General features: G+C 40.3%; 1 protein-coding gene across 1 annotated transcript in view; it reads right to left on the bottom strand.

Moving 5' to 3' along the window:
* Positions 1-18,194, bottom strand: part of Muc19 (mucin 19, oligomeric) — a 169,441-nt gene that overhangs the window by 104,457 nt on the left and 46,790 nt on the right. The window contains exons 32-40 of the mRNA XM_036207612.1: positions 14,434-14,532; positions 14,115-14,189; positions 11,449-11,601; positions 8,792-8,878; positions 6,098-6,184; positions 5,791-5,874; positions 2,836-2,922; positions 2,042-2,122; positions 1,192-1,263 (exon numbers count right to left, since the gene is read on the bottom strand). Coding sequence (XP_036063505.1) covers positions 1,192-1,263; positions 2,042-2,122; positions 2,836-2,922; positions 5,791-5,874; positions 6,098-6,184; positions 8,792-8,878; positions 11,449-11,601; positions 14,115-14,189; positions 14,434-14,532 — 825 coding nt within the window. The remainder of the gene's footprint in view (positions 1-1,191; positions 1,264-2,041; positions 2,123-2,835; positions 2,923-5,790; positions 5,875-6,097; positions 6,185-8,791; positions 8,879-11,448; positions 11,602-14,114; positions 14,190-14,433; positions 14,533-18,194) is intronic.

Here is an 18,194-nt window from a genome sequence, read left to right as displayed (position 1 = left end):
GTCCAGTTGTTGGCTATCTTTACTTGACTTTGTAAAGTCACTATTTACCTCGTATCAGACCCAAGATCCAAACTTAAGCTCTACATCCCCACACTAATCTCTTCTGTGTTCTCAATGATCTCTGGCAAAATAATAAATAATTTGACAAATTCCTAAAGTGTGTTAGACAAATAATTTCTAAAACACCAGAGCATTCTCTCTCTCTCTCAGGACAACACTAAGTGTCCTTTAGAGACTAGCAAGTCTGGAAATGCATCTGGGATGGAGCATTTGACACATCTCTGTCTCCTGTATGATGTCTGTCTGTCCTACTTGGAAAGTGGAACACCATCCCAGTGCCATATTGTGAGAAGTAATGAGTCTGGTGATTTTCTTTTCAATCATGCTTACCCTTTGAAGCTAATATCATATTACCAAGAGCCTTGTCTTACTGCCCCAGGGAGGAGAAAAAACTCTTAATATGACATTGTTCTCTCTTTCACTTTAGTCCTTGCATGTCCAATTAAATTTTGTACTTTGATTAATAATGAGCTGGGTCATTGTAAGATCATCGACTTTGTCAAATCCATGACTTCCTCACATCAGCCTGTACTCAATTGACTTGTCTGAAGGCTGGGTAAATTCACTGCTTGGGGCTCCAGATGTTTCCCCAGCAGATGGTGTAGTAGTCCCTTTCAAAGTGAACAATAAGTCACTATCACAATGTTTGATACAGGGGTATCAATCAGGATGCTAACTCTATCAATTAGCTTCCTTCTATTCCTGCATCCTCCTCTCTTTTCTTCTTTTCAACACACAATCACAAATACTTCCATGATGCAGACTCTCCTTCAGAGAACTTTCTGACTTCTTGGGTATAAATGAAGTAGTGCATACTGAATTGTTGGATATGAGCAAACTTGTACATGTTGACTTGCTTGACATTAAGACACTGGAGTTCTGTGCCCTATCTCAGCATCCTCATCAGAGCCCATAGTAGAGCTTTCATGAGATGCATCTCGCCAGATGCCTATTTTCATTTTATTTGTTAGAAATTGCTCTCTACATCTTGAATTGGGTCAATAAGGAAGTTCCATGTATTTTTATTAACACATATGCATCACCTGCAGCTGTATAAAATGAATAAAGTATGGACAAACCACACTTCATTTTGACCACAGCCAACCTTTCCAGGACACAGCCTCAACTCACCTGCACTGACTTCAGCTGAGGTCATCTCACTGCTTGAGGATCTAGTGGTTCCTGCTGATGATCCAGTTGTTCCTTTCAAAGAAACACAATGTCATGACTATGAAATAGCAGAAGACCACACTTCTCTCTGATCTCATGTCTTCATTTATTTATATATAGTTCCTATTGCTGCTTCAATCTTTGTAAATTTCATATGATATGGAGGAATCCTTGCTGGATTTATTTGATTTTGCATGGGAATATGACTGTCTTCCTTCATATTTATCTATTTGAATCCAGTACTCCTATGCTTATTGAAACCAACTGGGTCTTTCAGATATTTTTCAGCCTGGGTGTTTCATATAAGAAAACACATTTAATAACCATGACAAAGAAGACATTCAGAAATTTTGTACTTAACACTAACTTAGAGTCAGGATAGTAACCCTTAGTCCTCATTACTCAGTGTCCCTAAGCTCTAAGGAAGGAATCAGGGTCACAATTGCCCCCAAAGTATACATTAGCAACCTAATTATGGAATAAGATAAGAGAAAAATCAACTAATGCAATCCTCTTTCTGAAGCTAACTTTCTTTCTCTAAATATGCAAGGAATTCCTGCATTCCCTTGTGAACAAATGGAGGTATCACTAGCCCCTCATTTCACACTGAGGACTCACAGCTTTGTAATATACATGCCATTCTTACATTCCAATGTAAATAAATGGACACAGACTCAGTCCCCATTTGGCACATGGTGACTCATAGCCTTTAAATATACTTATCACTCCTACATTCACATTTAAATAATAGAGATATATTCAGCCCTCCATTTGATACCTGTAAACTCATAGCCTCCTCTCTTTTACTTACCTGGTTTGCTGCTGGCAGAGGCTGGGGATAGACTGGAGGCTTGAGTGATGGTTGTGTGCCCTGAGGATGTCACTGTGCTCCCTATAACAGGAAGACATGCATGTTGGAAACTCATACGATTCCAGACATCCTTATTTATATGAATGAACTTGCAGGATAAAACATGAGAAGAGAGATTCTACACCACATCCAATGCCATGAATTTTACTCACACATACAGATTCAATTTCCTGGCCATCACCTGAGGCAGCATGAGAATGGCTGAGCTGCTGAGACATCACTAAAAGCTAAAGAGTCTTACCTGAACCTGGGGCTCCAGTGCTTGCTGGTAGAGAGGTGTTGCTCCCTGCCCCTCCAGAGGTGGCTCCAGATGATGTGCCAGGTGTGCCTGATTTTTATTATAGTTAAAAAAGATAAATAAGAAAATAGGTAGAGAGATTTTCTTAGGAATAAGAATTAAAATAGTCTTTTTCCCCCTCTTATGATGTGAAAGTGTCTATCCTTGGGATCTTTAATTACAAGTTCTTTCTCAAGGGAAATCAAATATTTGACAACATTCTGATTTCTCAAAGGAAATCAAATAATTTGGATGTTGAAGGCTTACATAAAACTAGACATCCTATTTATATGAATGGACTTGAATAATAAAATATGAGAAGATACATTCTTGCATTGCCTGCTCTGCCCTGAATTTTACCCACACATATAGATCAAATTTCCAGGCCATCACCTGAGGCATAATGGGAATGGATGAGCTGCTAAGAAATCTCCAAAGGCTAAAGAAAGAGTCTTACCTGATGCTGGGGCTCCAGTTCTTGCAGGTAGAGCAGTGCTGCTCCCTGCTCCTCCAGAGGTAGATGCAGAAGATGCCCCAGGTGTGCCTGTTGTTTATCATGGTTTAAAAAATGAGTAAGAAAAATTAAAGGGAGACTTTTCTCAAAAATAAAAGTTGAAATAGCCATTTTTCCAGTTACAAAATGGAAGTCTCTACTCTTACAAAGTTCAATAGCAATTTCTTTCTCAGAAGAAAGCATTTAATTTGACAACCTAATAATTTGGTTAAATATTAATTAATGAGAAAACACAATAATTATGGAGGTTTGTCAAATTCCTCATGGAGGAATGTTGGGCATTTTAGAACTGACTTAAGACCTTGTGAGCATCTTTGCCCACCTGACTATTCTCCAATGTATCTTTGGGATCTCACATCACTAGACTGTTAATTTTGCTAAAAAGCATGAAGATGCATGAGATCATGACATCCCCCTATTTTTTAACAACAATGGAGTGACTAAATAATACTAGACCCCAAACAAATACTTTGCAATATATAATCCAATCTTTTGGATAGTTGTTTTGGTAATGTTTATCATTTGGAACACATTTCTGTGCTTATCACTGAGAATATTAACAGAGAGGGAAAGGCCAACATATAAGAACATGACAGTCAATTAGTTGTACCCCTAGACTGAATGTATAAAGGAAAGGGCAGATGACCAACATTCATCACTCTGCTTCCTCAGTGTGGACATGGTGTGAACCGCTTCCTTGTGATCCCACAATTCCATCTGTACCATTCCCACTTCTATGGTCTCCCTGGCATGAGGAATTTACCTCAAATTGTGAGGAAAGTATACACCTTCTAATTTGATTTGTCTTTGGCTATGTTTGGTTCACAGAAAGAAAAATAAACTATAGTACATGACATCTATGACAATGGTCAACTCCTTGACAAATCCTAATGCTTTACGTGTTACATGAAATGTTCACTTATCTGCTGCCTTAGAATCTAGGACACTCTTAGCCCAGTACTCACTAGGGAATTCTGTAATCTAGGAGAATTTGGAATTTATGACTTCTAATTACAGAGTGTTAGTTCAAAATGTTTATATAATCATGAGTGAGCTTGAACTGCCTTTCCCCTGCCTGGGACATGGTTTTATCTATAATCATTCACTTGAGAAATGGAATGTACCTCTTTATGACTTTTGTAATGCCTGTGAGATTCTGTTGGAGTATTTAAGCAGTAGAGGGGAAAAAATAGGGAGCAATGAGAAAGAAAAACATGAGAGAATAAAGAATGAAACCATCAAGAGAATGCATGAAATTTTTTTTCATTTTTTTTTTCATTTTTTTCCCCAACCCCTCAGACAGAAAAGTCCTAGCTTTGCCTCACTGTTGGATATCCCTTCAAGTCCTGAGTGCTATCTTAGAGATTGGGCCCCAGGACAGTGACAGGGTTTCAGATGTTTTCTCAGCTGATGGTGCAATAGTCCCTTTCAAAGTGAACAATAATAGACTATCAGGATGTTTGATACAGGAGTACAGATCAGGCTGCTAATGCTATCAGTTATCTTCCTTATGTTTCTGCATTATCCTCTAGTTTCCTCTTTTCAATCAGCATTAATGAAATTTGACACTACCCAAACAATCCTTCAAAGCACTGATTGATTTGTTGAATACAAGGGAACTTGTGTGTACTGAATTGATTCATAGTAAGACTCTAGAGTTGTGTGTCAGCTCAGCATCCTCTTCAGGGCCTGCAGTGGGGCTTTAATGTGATGCATCTCCGCAGATCCTTACTTTTATTCTATTTCTTAAAAATAGCTCTTGACATCTTGAATTGTGTTGACAATAAAGTCTCCGCACACTTTTTAAAAACATACCTGCTTCAACTGTGTTTTTTTTAAAATGAAGAACGTATAGACAAATCCCTCTCCATTTTTCAGACAGCCTCAGCCTTTCCAGGACACAGCATCAACTCACCTGCTTTGCCTTCAGTTGAGGTCAGCTCACTGCTTGGGGATCTAGTTGTTCCAGCTGATGGTCTAGTCGTTCCTTTCAAAACACACAGTGAAATGGTTGTGACAAGGCAGCAGGCCAAGGTGATCTCTGCTGCCTAGCATCTTATTCATTTGTGGGTCCTCCCTACTTCTGCTTCTGTCTTCCCAAATTGTGAACCTCACATCTCACAGGAATCTTTGATGTCTTTGCTGGACATTTTAAAATTTCATAAAATTTAATAATGCATCTGTTTAATCCAAGCAACAAGCTGCTTGTTGGAAACCAGTGGGTTTCAGATATATTTTAATCTAGGCCCCCTTTATGGGGTTCTGCAGTTAATGGGATTGTGAAGGACAGAATTCTGAACTTTTCTCATTGGTGCTAACTTGTAGCTGGCGGAGAAAGTCATGACCTCCAAACTCAGAGTCCTTAAACTCAGGGGAAGACTCTCAGGATCATCATGACCTATAAGCACACACAATAACATAATGATGACATAAGGTTCTAATGCAGTTCTCCTTTTCCTACTGACTGACGCATAGAGCAGGAACTGGGCTTCCTGTCCCTGAGACAGACATGTCCTCCCTACAGTCCACGGATATGAGTGAAAACATATGCAACACTTTGTTCAGTTTCTAAAGACTCACCAGGCGGTGGTGGCACATGCCTTCAATCCCAGCACTCGGGAGACAGAGGCAGGTGGATCTCTGTGAGTTCAAGGCCAGCCTGGTCTACAGAGTGAGATCCAGGAAAGGCATAAAACTATACAGAGAAACCCTGTCTTGAAAAACCATAAATAAATAATTAAATAAGGAAGGAAGGAAGGAAAGAAAGAAAGAAAGAAAGAAAGGAAGGAAGGAAGGAAGGAAGAAAGAAAGAAAGAAAGAAAGAAAGAAAGAAAGAAAGAAAGAAAGAAAGAAAGAAAGAAAGAAAGACTGACTCACAGCCTTATCTCTTTTATTTACCTGATTTGCTGTTGGCAGAGCTTGAGGCCAGGCTTGAGGAGACTCCAGGTATGCTAGTGTGGCCTGAAGACACTGTTGTTTTCTCTAGAACCAAGAAATGTGAATGAGTGGATATTCGTGATATTCTTGACATTCTTGTGGGGGGGTGTTGTGGATGGATTTTTATAATAAGAATCAAAACGACGCAACTCACACCCCTCCCAAGCCCTTTCTTCAACTCCGCCTTCAGACTGATTACAGGCAAGCACCTCTTGCATCAGAGACCTGAAGGAGTAATACAGAAACACTCTGGTCTGTCGTCTCTTACCAGAACCTGGGGCTGCTGTACTTGCAGCTGCAGGACTGCTGCCACCTGCCAGACCAGTGGTTGTTGCAGATGATCCCTCGGACGTGCCTGATATTTATAGTAGTTAAAAAGGCCATGAGTATGTCATTCCATTGTCTAAACACACCACATTTTCATTATCCATTCATCAATAGACATCTAGGCTGTTTTCTTCCCTGGCTAATGTAAATAGAGGAACAATGAACATGGATGAACAAGTACCTCTGTAGTAGGATGTGAGTCCTTTGGGAAAATGCCCAAGAGTAAAGCTGGATCATGTGGTTTTTGAGGAACCTCCACACTGATTTCCATAGTGGCTAAACCACCTTGCTGTCCTAGCAGTAAATACATGTTCCCTTTTCCATATATCCCTAACAGCATTTTTTCCCATTTTCTATATCTTGGCCTTTCCAAACAGGGTTAGACAAAAACCTCAAAGTAGTTTTGATTGGCATTTCCTTTAAGGGTATTGAACATTCACAAAAATTATATCTCAAGCATTTGCAGGGAATCTTTATCCTGTCCAGTTGCTGGATATTTTTGCTTGGCTTGTTTAAGTTGCTCTTTCAACTTCCAGCAGACCCAGGACCCGATCTCAACCTCTCCAACCCCAGAGCCTAACCTCTAACTTGCTTCTAAATGATTTGTGACAAAACAGTAATTTGACAAATTCCCAAAGTGTGTGAAAGGAATATTTTCTAAGACACCAGAGTCTTTCTCCCTCTTCTAGGACAACACTTGGTGTCAAGGCGATCCTTTAGAGACTGATAACCTGGAAATGCACCTGGGAGGGAGCAGCTGACTCATTTCTCTGGCTCCTCTCTGAAGTCTGTCTGTTCTACTTGAGAGCTAGAGCATCACAGAAGTGTCATGTCATGAGAAGTAATGAGTCTGGTGATTTTCTGCTCAATTATTTCCACCTTTTAAATCTTGGGTCATGTTATCAAAAGCTTTAGCTTATTGTGGTAGGGGAGGAGCAAGCTTCTAAAAATGGCACATTTGTCCCTTTTCATTTGGCACATATTACGTCTATCTAAAGTTTTGTCAGCTCCTTCAATTTAAAGTAAGTAGAACAGGAAGAAGTGTGGTCTCCCTTCTGAAGAGCATGATATTCCTCCCATCAGCCTGTACTCACTTGATTTGTCTGCAGGCTGGGTCTGTTCATTGCTTGGGGCTCCAGATGTCTCCACAACTGATGGTGCTGTGGTTTCTTTTAAAGTTAACAGTGAATGTCTATCAGATTTGATGCAGAACAGATCTGACTACTCACATTTTCAATTATCTTTCTTACATTCCAGAATTCTTCTCTCTTTCTACTTTCTTCTCTCCAACATGCAATTATCAAACCTTCCAAGACCCAGATCATCCTTGAATGCATGGATGGACTTGTTGGACACAAGTAAGCTTAGCTATTTTGACTTGTTTCACTTTGAGTCACTGAAGTGAACAAAAAGTACACACACACACACACACACACACACACACACACTCACAACTGAGATCATTTTATGTTGGCCAACCACTGTTTCTCCATTTGAGAAAACTGATTTTCCCTTTGCCAGAAGATATCAACTGCATATAGATTATTGGTTAGGTTCTCTGTGTCCACTTCCCCCTCTCAGTCATGAGATGACCCTATCTGGCTCGGATCTGTGCAAACCTTGTGCATGCTCTCAAACTCTCTGTGAGTTCATATGTGCATCAGCCCTGCTCTTTCCTCAGCATCATCCATCCCCTCTGATTCTTGCCATCTTTCCTCTTCTCTTCTGCATAGGTCCCTGGGTCCTGATGGGAGGGCTCACCTGATGTTTTTTTAAATAATCTGTGGTCAATTGGCATCCTTCACAGTTTTCAAAATATTACAAATAGATGCTTTGAAAAGGACCAGAGACATGGCCCAAATGTCTTTTAATTTGACCGTTTATTATACAAGCCTTTATTGAAAAGATATACCATTCATCTAAAATACTCAATGTCCTATGTTATATCTGTTCCTTGTTCCCGATGGAGTGGGGCATAGATTTCACTGTGAGCAATATGCTTGCACCAGGACCTCTGACACAGAAGGACAGGTCACTCTACTCTCTGCTTTCAAAGCATCTTGATTTTCCTACATTTCAGCATGTCCTTTTTCCAACTAGTGATCAAAAACATTCTGTGATGCAGAGAATCCCAGCATGTGCCCATTTCCTTGTTGAATGTGGATAGGTTTGTTAAAATTTACTTGTTTAATAGTATGATACTGGAATTTAGTATTTCATAACCTCGGTCACACACAGATACCAACTGTAGGGCTTTTTTAAATACTTACCTGAGTAAGCCCTTCTGTTAGAGGTTCAGATTCTGTCAGTCTGTAAAAACTCAGAATATACATCTCAAATTTTCTCTAGTTGGTAGCAAGGATGTCAGTTATGGCCATATACCAACTCAGAGCATCATCTCTACCACTGGATTCTTGGAACTATCATTGCAAGCACACAGGCATCTAGAAGGTTGCCCACAAATACACAAGCTCTAGCTCCCCCACACTCCCTGTGCTCCTTGCAATGTGTGTGAGGGACTGGGCTGTCTAACTTGGCTCTCAATGCTGCTGTTCATCTTCACCATAGAATGGTGCTGGGCCACACACGTCATCAGATCCTTGCAAACTCACAGGATTCTCTCTTCTCTACTCACCTGATTTGCTACCAGCAGAGGCTGTGGATGGTGTGGTGGAGGCTCTGGGACTAGTACTGGTAAAGCCTGAAGACACTCCTGTGGTCTCTGGAATTAAGAATAGATTTGGACTTGGAACATTAGGCATGTTGCTCCTGACATTACTATGAGTATTTGGCAATATCAGAAAAGGAAGTTCCAGGCGCTGCTTTCAAGATTTCCTCAGAACTGTTTGTATAACTTAGAGGCTTATTAAGCACTCTCCTGCTTAATGTTCTGGTTTTTAAGCCTCTAACTTATAAAAATCACTTGGAGCTGATACATAAATTCATTGAATGGCAGGATACAAAACTAGCATACAAAATCAGTAGCTTTCCTATATTCTAATAATAAACAAACTAAAAAAAGAAATTGGGGAAATATTTCCAGTCACAACAGCTACAAAAAAATAAATAAATAAAATACCTAGGAACAACCTAACTAAGAAACAGAAGACCCCAAAATTAAAACTTTGAAGACAATTTTTATGAACATAGCTGAAACCATTTTGTGTAACTCAAATCTATTTTATGTGACTTGAAATAATACGATGCCTGAGCTTGCTACCAGGTAGCTCTGATAAGACCTAGGCCTCAGAAGCAAGGTCCTGGCAGGCCACTAGAAGTTCAAATAGGGTCCTAGGCTTAGACAGGTCTTGATATGTTAATGAACTAACCCCAAGATTGTGTTGACATCCTGGTAAACCAGCCCTAAGCTGTGAGCCCTGAGAGCTCAAAGCTACTACCCAATGAGAAGATTAAAAAAAAAAAAATTGGAGCTTTGGGAATGGTCTCTAGGATAGCACTGGCATGCTTCCTAGACAGTTTCTCAAGCCTTGTATTGATACCCATAGCCAAGAGGACTTGAGAGTTTGTATGGTTTCAATGACCAATGAATTTCTGGTACTGTCTCTGGGCACATGTGGGCCTATGTGGCAGCACTGGCTACTAGCCCAGGCTCTCAAGGACTTCCTAGGACCTCCATCAGTCCATTCATATGTGGTTTGAGCCGGAGAGCTTCCAAAGCATTTCAACAGAGATTTCCCAGTGGAAGCCTGCAGCAGCAATTCTGCTGAAACAACTGTTTCCTGCTGGTAAGGTATCAATTTAACTTTTACATTAGCAGGATACTATAAGGAATGTTTGTGTGAATAAACAGTATATTTAAGAGACAAATCTGTATTGACATGGGTATGGTTGAGGGTCTACAGTTCACTGGCCGTGCTCATTGCAACAATGAGAAAGAAATTAAGAAAGACAGTAGAAGACAGAAAGACCTTCCATCCTGTGGATATGAAGATTCAATCTTGTGAAAATGGTCATCCTACTGAAAGCACCCTACAAATTCAATGTATTCCCAACCAAAATCCAATGCCATTCTTTAGAAATAGAGAAAAAGCAATCCAAAAAATCATATGGAACACAAAAGACCAAAAGTGGACAAAATAATCCTGCACAAAAATATTAGGGGAACTATTACCAATACACATTTATACCACAGTCATAATAATAAAAAAAATCATGGTACTGTACAAAAGACACACACAGGCCAATGGGATAGAATGCAGGACCCTTATATAAGTCCGCACAGCTACACATTCTAGCAAAGACACCAAATATATACATTGAAGACAAACGACATCTTCAACAAATGGTGTTGAAAAATCGAGATCTCAATATGCAGAAACATGACACCAGATCCTTTTCTCTCATTGTCAGAGTTGGGTTTTGTCACCTTGACATGAACCTAACATAATGGGAAGAGGGACTGTCAACTGAGGAATTGCTCCCATTAAATCATCCCATGGGCAAGACTTTTGGGGCACTTTCTGGGAGAGGAGAAAAATCTTTGCCTGCTACTCTTTCAATAGAGGATAAAAAGAACTCAATAAATAAATAAAAGTCAAGAAAACAGGCTACCCAGTTAAAAAATGGCTATGGGATTAATAGAATGTTCTCAAAAGAAGAAATACAAATAGCTATGAAATGCTTTAGCAAGTGTTCAGTATCCTTAGCCATCAGGGAGATACAGATGAGAACTCCTCCAAGGTCCATCTCACCCCAGTCAGAGAGACCTGAACTCAATTCTCTAGGGAGCATGCATGATCTGGAATTTGCCTGTTCTTTCTTGTGACAAACTAGATGTATCAATCAAGCCAACATCACCCGTGTCTTCAATTCTTGTTCTCTATAAACCACGTGACTCCTATAACAGTGATCACATGTCTATTCCATTAAGTACTCTTCATTAATAAGATATGGCAAGCCTGTAAGCATTTCACTAATTGATCTTATTTATGTATTTGAATTCCCTTAGTACATTCCCCCCTACTTGATCCTGCCTGGTTCATGCCTAGTCTTCTAAGTATGTACAACCACTAGCTTCTTTCTAGAGTGAGCTAGAATGAGAAAATGCCCCTCCAAACTGTCACTGGATGCCTTACAGTTTGTACAGAATAAATACCTTACTTCTTTCCTGATCTTTGGGACACTTGATACCACCTAAATAACCTTTCTCAGATTCCCTTGAGAAACCTCATTGATGGCTAAATCTTGAGCACTAAACCTGTGTGTCTAGAGGCCAGAGGCCACCCTCCTGTGCTGCCAGAGTGCCTGTTCTTCCAGCTGCAGCATTTTTACCAGCAGCTCTGGGAGTGGCTGTATCTGCTCTGCCACTTGTTCCTGAGGGAAGGACAGTGCTTCCCGCATTCAGGTAGCAATGCAGGAAACACTTCAGGAAGGTTCCACCCTCACTCCTGTCACTATTTCCTACATTTCGTCCTACACGAGATACTAGCAGAGTATCCCATTACAACACTGACGTGTTAGCAACGCTTGTTCTGACCCCACAGCTCCACCATGGACCTCTAAGGAGACCTAGCCTTGCTTGTTGGGTCTGGTGTGCTAGCGTGGCCTCAGTAGCTGAGGCTCTAGGGGTATTGCTCCTGCCTAATCCTAAGGTTGGCCTCATAGATTCTTCCCTTGTCCTTACTGAAGACAACAGAAGTGGTTTAACATTTGATAGCTTTTCTCAAGTGTGAGATTATAGATTCAAGTCAGGTTTTAATCTCTTGGATTCTTCTCATAATTTATCCAACAGCCAACCTTTGGTGATTTTGTGCCCACTTACAAGGCACTCACGATGTGCACGCTCCAACTCACCAGTGTTTCCTGGGCTTGTGACTCTAGTCTTTGGTCTGCTGGTTGAGCTGTCTTTCTCACTGCTAGATGTGGGTACAGGAGTCCTGGACGTTCCCCCTGATGGAAATAACTCAATGCTCAAGAGGCCAGTTAGTTCACTTTGCTTTATGAAAACCCACCAGTATTACTCTGTTTTCATTTATCCTGGAGTTTAAGTAACTTGATCCTGGTAACCCACTTGGTTTACAGATGATCCACAAGTCATACTCAGACATTCTACTGCATCTACTGCTTCTCAGACAGTCTGTGCCCAAAGACAAATATTAGAAAAGTACCAATCTGGTTCTCTACATTGATAATTTAAGAGGTGCAGAAATAGATAACTAAAATTTAAAAATTAAAATCATATTAAACATAAACCTTTACTCTGTAGAAATATCATCACATCAGATTTCTTTGTATCTAAATAGTTATTCTGTTTTGATTATTGTCACATCATGCAGCCATTGCAAACACTTCTGAATGTTGTCTACCACCAGAGGCATAAATTATGGGAGAACACTCAGTGTGCTGACTCATAACCGAATGGCATAGCCAACTGACTAGCCATTCTCACCCAAGTACTTCCAATTTGGATCTTGGGAATTACAAACTAAATGGTCATCACTCTAAAATGTCAATCAATTTAATAACCTAATTAGAATCAACCAGTTACCTATTTTATGCAGCTCTGGTTATATTGATATAAAGTATACCTTATTTCAAGAATATTTGTTATAAATTTAAATCCAGAAATGTAGTAATGGGACACATGCATATTGTAAATAGAATCAGTTCATGGATTAGCTAAGAAATGCATTAAAGGAAGCTTCATGCTTAGACTAAAGGAAAGGCTTTTAAGGACATATAAGGGTATCTTCTTTACCTTTAAAAGCTGCTAGAAGAATTGAAGAATTTTAAGTAGCAGAGCAGCATGATGGGAAATTCATTTGGGGTTGGTTTTACAGGTAAGTGTGAATTGGGAGTGAACTCAGAAAAGAGGGGGTGGCAGAGCAGGTGGCTCTACTTGGTGGGCACCAACTGCTTAAAAAACTAGTTAACACACTCCGTAGGGGGCTCCACTCAACAGCTCCTCATTCTAAGTCAATCAGCTCCTTTGCATTTCTTGCAAACTCCCAAAAGATGCTCTGTTGCTCCAGGAACCACACCTTAATCACCTCCATGTTACTGGATGGTAAGCTAGGCAGTGAGGCCTGGAAAAACTGATGGACAGTGAGTCCAGGGGCAAGGCCAACAGGATACAAAAAAAGGACACACTGAAGTCCTTAAAACTACTGATTGAATGAGGGGAACTGAAAACTTCACTCATAATAAAAAATATCTATGCTTAAAGCATAGCAGTATCTTATTCATAAAAGCTATGAATCCAGTTGAGATTTAGTCAATAATGTACAAGGGAAAGAATGTCCTCTTTGGCTTTTATTGCTTTTGAGATCTTTCACAGAGACCACACAACCCAGTTCTTTACACATGAGGTGTGGGTTCCATATTCCAATCTGTTTTTTGCCAGTTTGGATACCTCTACTACATTCTCATCTCAATGGCATAGGAATACTGCGGAGTTTATGGCTATTAAGAACAGTTATATATGTATGAATATTAGAAACTGTAGTATGGGGTAGAAAGCACCATTTATATGGTTTGAATATGGTTTGGGTATTCTTAGTGGTTTATGTTTTGGAGATTGGTTCTCCAAGGTGGTAGTACTAGGACTTGATACAGTGGAACCTAACAGGAAGGTGATATTATCGGTCCTAATGGAGAGAACTCTGTAAAAGACTCAGCCTGGTCCCATGCAGGACTCCATCTGGATAGGGATGCAATCACTCACATCCATGTGTGCTTCCAGTCACCACCCATGACATGTATGCCAAATGGGCTGTCACTAGAACCACAGAACTGTGAACTAAATGTAGATAACCGAATCACTAACATGTCAGCATATAAGATTCTTGGGTTCTTCCCAGTATTCCAGGTGACTTAGCCAAGGCACTAGGCACTCATTATCTTGTATTCTCCATAGGGTAAACTTGGATTTGAGCAGAAATAGAGGGATACTTGTGTAAACATGCTACCAAGCAGAGGTTTGGAGGTTCATAACATACCCGTTGAGAAGACTGTGTCAACTGTACTTTCACTTTTAGCTTCTGTAGTTAGTTCTTGAGAACTTCTGGTTGACCCTGACAAAGGTTTAAAAAAAAAAATCAGTAATCCAGGCTAAAAATGTGCTTTGGAGCTCCTACCCACCAGGGAGTAGACATATGTAATTGTAACATAATACACATATATAAATTGTTGCAAGGCTAAAATACATGGAAAAATTACTCAAGTCTGATGTTTATACGTGAAAATTATTATCTGGGTAGCATATCTGAAATCAGTTCCTTGGCTGGGACCCAGGTTCTTTGCTCTGCATTAATGTACCTGTTGTGAGCACAGAACTGGTGACGCTTGAGCTTGGGGCTGCTGTTGTGCCTGTGCTTCCAGCCGTGGAGACAGCAGGAGCTGAGGTTCCAGTAGAGCCTGAGAAAACAGGTGAGGACTTTCTTATCTAATGTCTGCACTGGACTTCGTCACCATGGAGCAAGCTAACTCTATAAACATTCCACTATAAAAAAAGTAGGATAAATAAATGTAGTAATTCCTATTCATGCTTCCCTACAAACTGCTTGTAACACTTAATATTATCTTTCAAAATCTTGCTTAACTTAATTCCCCTTTTGGGGGAAGGAGTTGTTATTGTTGCTTTTGCAAAGACATTTTCTGGCAACTTTATCGAGTCACTCTACTTCTTAGTGTTAAGAGCCAGCTGACTCCATCTTTCTTCCTTTTCCTAATTGAATATCATATTAGTCCCTGATCATGTCCCAAGCTGAAAGTCAACTTGTTTTGTTGACTGGTTCTTCCTTGATAGCCTTGTGATTTACACCATAAATAGTTTTCATTGTTTCATGATATACTTTGAGCACTCTAACCATAAAATGTTTCATGGCATGTTCTGTTAACTATCTGACCATAAACCTATAACGTGTACATTTCCCATGAACATAAAAATAATTGCAAAATTCCATTTTGTAATCACTTGCTTGCCTGCTATAAAGAGGCTACTCCGCCTTTAGTCTTTGATTCTAGGGGAGTCAGAAAGTTTGGCCCAGCCATAAATAAATTTTTAGCTTGCAACATCTCTGGCTTAGCTCCTGGTTTTCCAAACCGTAACACTTAGCCTATTTGTTTCAATACTTCGTGTAAAGTAAAAGCCTTGTTGCTGACTACTGTTAGGCTGGGCTAATAATAACCCTCATGAGAACGACATTGAAATAGCTAGTTGCTATTATCTTCTTTTTCTGTCAATGAATATTAATTTTTGAGTATTTAGTATTGCTGTCTATTCTACTTTAGTAGTTAATGGTAAGGGAGAAAGTAAAACTGGAAAGAAAGAGGACACCAATTAGCTGTCTAGTCAGCCCTGAAAACATAGATACGAGTGATGTTATACAGCCTGAATAATTTATATTTAGGAATACACACACACACACACACACACACACACACACACATGCAATGACAATTAGTGAAAAAAAGGTCATAAATTTAAAAGAGAGTGTGGAAGGCTATTTCCATAGGAGGGAGAGAGAAAAGATGCTCAATATAACCTATATAACCCGCTACAGGAAAAGCCTCCAAACAGACACCAGCTACCCAGGCCTACACTGTGCAGCTCACACCTGGCCTGGGGTAAGTACAGCTGCCAGGATGTCCTATTCCTGTTCAGCATAAGTACTATAGGAACCACTGGCCAGAGGAGATTTGGGTATGCTGTGGAGGCATAGGGAGCTAGGAGCACTTTCGCTGAAGAGATGGAGGAGCCAGGGATGGCCATGGGGGCTATAATGAAAGGGTAACATAGGACCTGAAGCTGAGACCTTCCAGATCCTGGACTGTCATAAACTTTATAGAAAACTGAACACAACCCTTGCTGAGATTGGTTGTGGTCTTCCACACAGCTGAATGAGAAGCATTTTGGCATCTGGCACCATTTCCTTCATAGAGGCAATTATTCAGAGGGAAGAGATGGGGAAGGTTGATGAAAAACATCATCATGGCCAAGTTAAATACAAATGCAGGCACTGCCCTTCACACCCCCTCACGGAACACCTCACTTGAAAAGCATGATCCTCAGCCATGAAAAAGAAAGCTGTGGCTGGCAGATGATGGAATCTCAGATTGCAAAACTCCTACAAGAAGCTGAGTCCAACACACAAACTCATCTCCAAAGAGAGAACACAGCAATCTAATTTCAGAGACTGACACTGACAGACCTCTCTCCATTTGTAGATTCAGCTAGAGAAGAAACCAAGGGGGGTTGAGAAACCACAGTCATGAAAAACAAGGAAGGAAAAAAACACTAACGTTAGCTGAAATAAGACAGACCCAGAAAGCTCCTCATATGTGGGGCTGAGATTTAACTGTTTGTGGACATGTAGATGTGAGCATGTGTGCACACAAGAGGGTGTATATGATGAGTGAAAGTGGAAAGGGGTTCATGAGAGTGGAGGAAGAGATCTTAAGGCCAAGCCAAAGTGGGTAATAGAGTAAGTGAAGACAGAAAGGGGCACTACTTGGAAAACAGGAGGGGTCAGCAAGAAGGGTTTCACAGATGACAGATGATAATAAAGGAGACAGGGATTAATAAGCATAAAATCTAATGACATTCACATATGGAAATGCCACCATGAAACTCAGTATTTCATACACTAGCTTAAGCAATGCAAATTTAAACTGTGCTATTTCTTGTAACAAATTTTTTAATAATGCTGCTGCTATTATAATTTAACTGAGTAGAAAACCATATGCTGAATGTCAAGGGTCTGTCATCAGGATTTGCTCCTGACAAGATAGCTAGAATGAGGTTTCCTTTCTTTGCTCTCAGGGGGCAAGATAGCATGACTCCTCAGTCGTTAGATACTTTCCAACATACAATAGCTTGTTAAGCAGTGTTGAGGGTGGATAGACGTTTTATTTAATACAAAATAGTTAATAATGTATGTAACATTTAGGTTGAATTATCAATATTTGTTTAACTTTTAAGACAGTGAGATCATGATATGCTTTCTAATGCATGTGCACGTATACTTGCTGTCCGCCATTCGCTGTACTCTAGGTCCTCTTCTAGGTGAACTGTTTGCTCAGCTCACAACTCAACACCTTCACTTCAGCTGGTCTCACTTTCTCTGCCTTGATCCAGGTGCCTCTCCCTGTAGACATGCCCTATCATAAGGTTCTTGCTATGCACGTCAGTTTCGTGTACTCTATACCACTTCTTTGATGGCGATCTTCCTCGCTACACTGTTTGGAAGGCAGTGAGCATGGCTGGATTCATTTCAATAAAGTCTCTCTGAGCAGCTTAGCCTGGCCTCCAGCTTGGGATGCTCTTGATTGGCCTAATGACACTATTACAGCATGGGTCACCACAGCTGTTCAATTCGGTTCTCCATAGCTAATACCAGTCGAAGGGCCTGCCACATAAGTACTTGGTAAACGGTGGTCTCCTAAATAAATGAATGTAGCCAAAATACTTTACCCATTTTTAATGTAAAGAACTGGAATCGGAAATGGCAAATGATTAGTTCAAATTGCTGCTGGCCAATAACCCAGCTAGAAGTAAAGTCCACTCGCCAGTACCCAGGATTGTCCCCACACTGTTTTCTGTGTAACTTGTCTTCTGTGTGTCCTACGTCACTTCACATAGTTCTTAAGTTTTCTTCAGTATATATGAACCATATTGACAGAAATACTAGAAATTTTACATTGTAGGCATTGAAGAAATAAAATGTAATGTCTCTGGTTACATAAGAAAATGGACATGGAGCAAGTACGTGGAATAATTGGACAAGAGGTTTCACTGGAAGAATTCTCAAGATCAGCAGCAGGCAGAATCCTGCAAAGCCCAGCCCAGGTCTAGATTTCATTTCTCAGTAATCAACACTGTCTTTAGATATCTAAAGTCTAATCTGCTGCTGTGGGTACAAAGTCAGCATGGGAAGACTATGACACCACGGCCCACAGAGACAGTGGAGACGAGAACCAAAAGCAAGATGGACACACCAGAAGACTTCGGCACAGATTCCATTACTAACTTCACTTTCCCAGTACCAACGTTGCCTTAAGGGACCACAACACTCCTA

The sequence above is a fragment of the Onychomys torridus genome, chromosome 16 (assembly GCF_903995425.1).
Source record: "Onychomys torridus chromosome 16, mOncTor1.1, whole genome shotgun sequence".
NCBI classification, from domain to species: Eukaryota; Metazoa; Chordata; class Mammalia; order Rodentia; family Cricetidae; genus Onychomys; species Onychomys torridus.
Note: the sequence above shows the minus strand (reverse complement) of the source record. Positions and strands in the feature narration are given on the sequence as shown.